The sequence below is a fragment of the Juglans regia genome, chromosome 1 (genome assembly GCF_001411555.2).
Source record: "Juglans regia cultivar Chandler chromosome 1, Walnut 2.0, whole genome shotgun sequence".
In the NCBI taxonomy this organism is placed as follows: domain Eukaryota; kingdom Viridiplantae; phylum Streptophyta; class Magnoliopsida; order Fagales; family Juglandaceae; genus Juglans; species Juglans regia.
The window spans coordinates 30,057,032-30,063,631 of NC_049901.1; the positions used below are offsets into that span (position 1 = coordinate 30,057,032).

A 6,600-nucleotide genomic window follows, 5' to 3' on the forward strand; every position below is an offset into this window, starting at 1 on the left:
ATCTCTTCAACGTCCTGCACATAATTACCAACTTTACCACTTCATTTGTACTAAATGACCTACTCCAAAATATCTCCGCGTTTATTAGTTGATACACAATATATTTTTATAACATATTTTATAATAATATATTATAAAAAAATAGTGTATAAATTATATTTTTTTATAATTAATTTTATTTGTTTGTACTGGATCTCGCATCTTAGTCCAAAATCCAAAACAAATCTTTCTAATAAAAAAAATAATAGGTTTTATAACTTTTTTATTTAATAATTAAAAATATATTTTTTAGTTAATTTATGATTTTTTTTTAAATAAATATTAAAGAGTTTAAAAAAATATTTGAAAAAGAAAAAAAATTTCACTCAGTAACTTTTGTCAATGGTATTATTCGGTCGGTGGAGCAGTACTTAAAAAAAAGAACAAAAAAAAAAAAAAGGAAATTCGGTGCTCTATGTATCAAATCTTTATCTTCTTGGAATGAGCGTAGGAAAGTAAAGAAACAAACCGATAATGGGAAGTGGAGTAGCAGCTTCTTCCCATAAATTCCACTCAATTGGGCTAGTGCGTTTTCAGTTTCAATATAGACCACATGAAACGAGAGGTTTGAGAAAGCTCTTCCATGGTGATAGGTATCCTCCTCCTCCTCAATATCCTCATGCTGATATTTCCTGCAAAAATATTAGCAGCAGCATCACCAATTGCAGTACTAGCAGTGCTACACCCATCACAGCAATTTCCACCGCTTCTGAAGGTAGTAGCAATCTGTTGGAGTTGGCAGAGATAAAGGAGAGCTACCGTAAGTGGCAATGGAAGGGCCAATATTCCATCAATTACTTTGTTTCTCATTCTTTATCCTCTTCCTCTTCTTCGAATTCCAACCCTCCTCTTCTTCTTGTTCATGGTTTTGGAGCTTCGATTCCACACTGGCGCAGGTAATTGCTATAGCCTTTAAAATCCACCGACTTAGTGGAAATTCACATTAGCATGTTTGTTATTTTGTAGCATATTTGTTTCTAGTTTCTGTTCAATATAAATTGTTATTTACTATTGTGACACTTATACACGATGACCCCTATCTTTATCATTTTCCTGCAATTCATTTGAGCCCCACAAATTGCACAATTAACAGCGTGCACTTCTCAAAAACAGTGTCGACCCAAGAAATAAACGCTTCTCAAAAACCTCACAAACAAGTGTTGTCTTGTTTCTTTGTTCCTGTTACCAGAAGAATTGTGTGAACGTGGAGCTCAACAGTTACTTGGAATCCGAATTTCGGAAGAATATTACTTGAATAAAGAGTCTGTGGAACGCTGTAAATTTACAATTAATATAATAGTTCATGTTCTACTTGAGTAATACTATATACATTGACGGGCGGTCGCTTTGAAAACGAGTGAGATTTACTATTAAAAAATTGATTTCTTTTTACATGAATATCGTATTTATTCATTTTTTTCAAAAAGATTGTATGGCGCTTGAGCACTCACAACTGAAACTATCATTTCTTGTTTTAATTTTGCTTTTCTTTTTTTTCCTAGAGTATTTCACGTTCCCAAGCACCGTGTAACTTTGAGATGATTAGGGAATCCAACGGGGAAGAGGGCGTTATCTTTTTTGTTATAAAGATAAAAGAATAAAAATGAAATTAGGTGCTAGTAAGGGAAGAAATGAAATCAACAAGGATGGAGTTTTATCAAAATCCATCGATCCCAAAATTGATGTGCATACTCTCTGGCGCAATGGGCAGCTACCAACCTTGTGTTTGGAAGTCTACCCTTAGATTTTATTCTGCAATGCTTCTTGTATCTTGATAGTGGAAAGGATCCACAAAAAGGGAAGAAATGAAATTATCTTTTGTTTTTTAAAGTGCAGAATGTTGTCTTTTGCATTTACATTAGTGTATATAAAAGTTCTATAATATAAAATTTCTGAAGTACCGGATCTCATATTTTTCACTAACCTGTGGTTGAGGTTCCTCCAGAAATATTGGGACGTTGGCTCAGAATTCCACTGTATATGCCATTGACCTTCTTGGCTTTGGTGCTTCTGATAAACCAGCAGGCTTTAACTATACTATGGAAACATGGGCTCAGGTCTACTTATATCTTGAAGCTTAAACTTGAATTTTATGGGCCTATATGTATGTATGTATGTATGTATATATGTGTGTATGTCAACCCTTTAGCATTGTGTGTTTAGCCTCTAAAACTTTAACTAACTTTAAACAGTTGATATTGGACTTCCTGAAAGAAATTGTTCAAAAGCCAACTGTACTGGTTGGCAACTCTGTTGGAAGTCTTGCTTGCGTAATTGCTGCCTCAGGTAAGCTCTACCCTTTTGTGGATGAAGAAAGAATCCTTGTCAATTCTGCAATGATAATATCATTAAACCTGGTTGGCTCTTAGATATGATATATGGTTTGTCTCATTCTGTTTTATCTTCTCTGATTAGAATCTAGCAGAAGTCTAGTTCAAGGGCTTGTACTGCTAAATTGTGCTGGTGGCATGAACAATAAGGCAATTGTAGATGATTGGAGAATCAAGCTATTGGTACCTTTGCTTTGGCTGTTTGATTTTCTACTGAGCCAACGGGGAATTGCTTCAACAATCTTCGAGAATGTTAGAAAGAGGTATCATATTTGGTCCTAGACGCATAACAATGGAAATATAAGAGAAATGAATTTTAAAAAATGCTATGTCCCTGATGTAGAGAAAACCTGAAGAACATTTTATTGTCTGTTTATGCAAATAAGGAATCTGTGGATGAAGAACTGGTAGAGGTAATACAATCATCTCCTTGGTGCATCCACATTTTCTTAGAAGATATCTATGCTAAGTATACATGTTCTGACCCAAAAAAATGCAGATCATTATGGAACCAACTGAGGATGCCGGTGCACTAGATGCTTTTGTTTCCATTGTGACAGGGCCACCTGGGCCAAGCCCTATACAGTTGATGCCTAGAATCTCCCTACCTGTGCTAATATTATGGGGGGATGAAGACCCATTTACTCCTCTTGACGGACCTGTTGGTAAATACTTCTCTTCGCTACCTTCTCAACTTCCGAATGTAAGTCTCTTTGTATTGGAAGGGGTAGGGCATTGTCCCCACGATGACAGGCCTGCCTTAGTCCATGAAAAGCTTCTTCCCTGGTTGGCTCATCTTCCTGCTTCATGAGTGGATTGTTAACCATCAACTACTTTCCCTTTGTCTTATTTGTTATACTTTTATATTGGAGTTTCAAACTAGAAAGTCATTACCCTTTTCAATTGATTGATTTTGATATATCATAATGTACATGTCAAGCTACGTAGTAACCAAATTTTTTCATTTGTTTTGTTCTGATAAGTTATTTGAACCTTTCTGCCTTTGTGGAATGTGGAGAAGAAAAAAAAAACAAAAGAATATAAAACTCAGCTTGAAGGTTTTTATCCGAAGTCTCATTTTGCATCTCTAAAGTATTATACATTTTTTTAAAACCTACCCAAATTTTACCACCATAAAAAAATCTTGGTTGTCCTGAAATTTTCTTCATCATGCAAATTCCTAAAATATGACTTAACCCTAAAATCATGAGTGAATTGTCTAAAATGCACTATTATAATTGTTGATGCTCATGGTTGAAAGCCACAATATCCTCTCCTCTCATGTGATTTTTTGCAGTGGTTATGTGCTTTGAACTCTCATCCATGGCTTCTTTAATCATAAATAATTAAAAATAAAGGAGGTCAGTGTTTACGTGGTTTGACACTGAGGCATACGTCCACATGGTCTAGGGTGTAAATTTACTATAAGCAGAGTTTTATACAAGTTTTCCATTTTAAAAGCTGTTTGCAAGAGTTCTCATGGAGTTCTTTCTAGTTTTCAAGTTCTCCCTCCGGCTCTTTGGTCTTCATTCTCTCTTAAAGGAAGCCAAAATGGGAAGTCACCCCTCTTTTTGCCCTCGTCCTCTTTTATAGTCTATGTCCTTGCTTTTTTTCTCATCTTTCAGTTTTATGTTTCATCTCCCTTACTTTATATATTCTCTTTGGGCTTTACATCTCATCATTGTTGTACAGCCAATCATGTCTTTGTTGGTGCCTTCCTCTCTCTCTTTTATACCTTTGCATACTGGGCCTTCAATCTCTTTGGTGGGCTTAACTCTTGCTTCATTTTATTACTCTTAACAGTACCCCTGATTCTCAGGATTAACTTGTCTTGCCAGGAGGCCATCAATAATCCAAAATTCTACTTGTCTCACATTTTTCCTCTTTTTTTTTTTCTTTTTGGCTATTTGCTATTTTTCCTGGTGCGTACGGCCTCATCGCATTCCTAGTGGCAGTCATATACAATAGGCCAATCTTGCAATTCCCGAGTGGGCGGTAATCTTGGAGCTTCCGAGATCACGACTGGAAGAGGTGGGCCATTCGCGGTGCTAAACGTTTGAGGCATCTTCGAGGGTGAGGCTTGGAGAAGACTCGCCCATGATGATGCCAAATATCATGTGTGGATTGCCTAGCCTTGATCTCGCTCGGTCACCTGGTCATAAAAGTTATATCTCAGGAGTGAGTGCCATAGTCGAATAATTATCTTCATCCCAAACAAAACTCTTCTGATTATTATTGAAAATAAAGTGAATATTTTGAACAAGAACAAGAGAATTATCTGGATAATTTGGAGTACGTATCTCTTTTTTCTTATTTCATCATCTTAACTTTTCATAAGTACGTGACCTTGTTATTTATACTAGTCTCTTAGACTATTTTTAGATAATGCAAATTACTAAGCACTTTCCTGGTACGTACACATACATGGTACTTAGCCTCCTTGATACTCACCCATACATGTATTTAGTAAATCAATAACACATAATAATCCTAGGAAAATACATTAACTTTAATACTCCTCCTTAATGTGTTTTCCAGTAACTCCAAGCATATTTCTGAAAAAATAAAATTTGTCATTTGGAAGGGCTTTTGTAAAAATGTCTGCCAATTACTCTTCTATGTTGTAAAACTTGAGTTGAATTTCACCACTTGCTTCTACTTCACACAAATAGTAATATTTGATGGCAATATGCTTAGTTTGACTGTGGCACACTGAATTTTTTGTGATCGATGTAGCTGACTTGTTATCACAGTATAATTCAACCGAACCCTACTTCTTTTCTCCCATATCACCCAAAATTCTTTTCAGCCAAATTGCTTGATTTGTAGCCCCTGCTGCTACCACATACTCATCTTTTACAGTAGATTGTGCCACACTGTTTTGCTTCTTTTAACTCCAAGAAAGTATTCCTGAGCCAAGGCTAAAACAATATCTTGAGATGCTCCTCATATCATCTAAAGATCCTACCTAATCACTATCAGTATAGCCAACTAACTTTGCATTAGAACTAGTCCTGTACCAAATGCCAAAGTCAATTGTTCCCTGCAAGTATCTGAGGACTCTCTTTGCAGTTCCAAAGTGGACTTGACTTGGACTTCGCATAAATCTAGACAGCAAACTTATAGCAAATATAATGTCAAGTCTAGTGGCAATTAAATAAAGCAAAATACCAACTAAACTCCTGTAAATTCCAGCATCTCCTTTCTTGACTCCATCTTCCTTCTTTAACTTCTCACTTGGAACCAATGGAGTTGCAGCTGTCTTGCATCTAAGCATCTTGAACTTTAACAGCATATCTTCTGTGTACGTTTTCTGTGAAATGAAGATGCCTTCTATTTCTTGACAAACCTCTATTCCAAGAAAGCAATGTATGAACCCCAAATCACTCATCTTGGAAGAACTCGTCATGTAATTCTTGAATCTTCTGATCATGGCTAAGTTGTTTCTTGTAAAAATCAGATCATCCACATACAAGAAACAATAAGAATGTCAACTTCTCCTTGGGTTTTCGTGTAGAGTGTAGGCTCACTTTTGCTCTTGACAAACCCTTGTTGTACAAAATAGCCATCAATTTTTCCATACCAAGCTCTAGGAGCTTGTTTGAGTCCATACAAGGCTTTTCTTAGCCTAAATACATTCCCTTCTTTCTCCATGAAACCTTCAGGTTGATTAATATAAACTTCCTCTTCAAGTTCTCCATTAAGGAATGCTAACTTGACATCATGCTGGTAAATTTTCCAGCTTTTATGAGCTTCAAGTGCCACAAGGGTTCAAATGGTGTCTAACCGAGCAACTAGAGCAAAAATCATTGTAATCCACTCCATATTGTTGAGCATAGCCCTTGGCTACGAACCTTGCCTTGTGTTTTTGAATGGACATGTCTAGATTTAGTTTACTTTTGTAAACCCATTCACCCCAATTACTTCTTTGTCAATAGGGCGATTTACCAACTCCCAAGTATTATTCTTCTTGATCATCTTTCTCCTTCTCCATGGCTTTAATCCACCTAACTTCCTTAAAAGCCTTTACGAAATTGTTAGGCTCCATGAAAGAGAAATTACTGTTTTCATAAATCTCACTCAGAGGTCTCATCCTCCTAGGTGTTGTTTCTGGTGAGGAAAAGTCTTCTTCTTCAGTCACTTGTGAAGTTTCTCTTGCTTCATCTACAACATTTTGGTCTTCAGCAAAATTTTACTTTGGAATCGTGATGCTCGACCTTGTTACCTACTC

The 6,600-nt window shown here is 36.1% G+C and overlaps 1 protein-coding gene across 2 annotated transcripts; it reads left to right on the forward strand.

Annotated features, from left to right (window-relative positions):
* The first annotated feature begins 432 nt into the window (after positions 1 to 432).
* LOC109019323 (pheophytinase, chloroplastic-like) lies at positions 433 to 3,333 on the forward strand. 2 transcript variants are annotated; one of them, XM_019001597.2, is made up of 6 exons: positions 433 to 935; positions 1,985 to 2,096; positions 2,232 to 2,325; positions 2,455 to 2,632; positions 2,713 to 2,782; positions 2,869 to 3,333. In XM_019001597.2, exons 1-6 carry the CDS (start codon positions 514 to 516, stop codon positions 3,178 to 3,180), a joined length of 1,188 nt encoding a protein of 395 aa, XP_018857142.1. In that variant the 5' UTR covers positions 433 to 513; the 3' UTR covers positions 3,181 to 3,333. The 2 variants fall into 2 exon arrangements, with proteins under 2 accessions (XP_018857142.1, XP_018857151.1); XM_019001606.2 differs by lacking the exon at positions 2,713 to 2,782 and having other exon boundaries at positions 2,869 to 3,023.
* The last annotated feature ends 3,267 nt before the right edge of the window (positions 3,334 to 6,600 follow it).

Bases quoted from the DNA above. Each gene is read 5' to 3' on its own strand.
- LOC109019323 (XM_019001597.2), top strand. From the start codon at position 514: ATGGGAAGTGGAGTAGCAGCTTCTTCCCATAAATTCCACTCAATTGGG. The intron at 2,326-2,454 runs GTAAGCTCTACC...TTCTCTGATTAG, and splicing joins TTGCGTAATTGCTGCCTCAG to AATCTAGCAGAAGTCTAGTT. The intron at 2,633-2,712 runs GTATCATATTTG...TCCCTGATGTAG, and splicing joins TTCGAGAATGTTAGAAAGAG to AGAAAACCTGAAGAACATTT.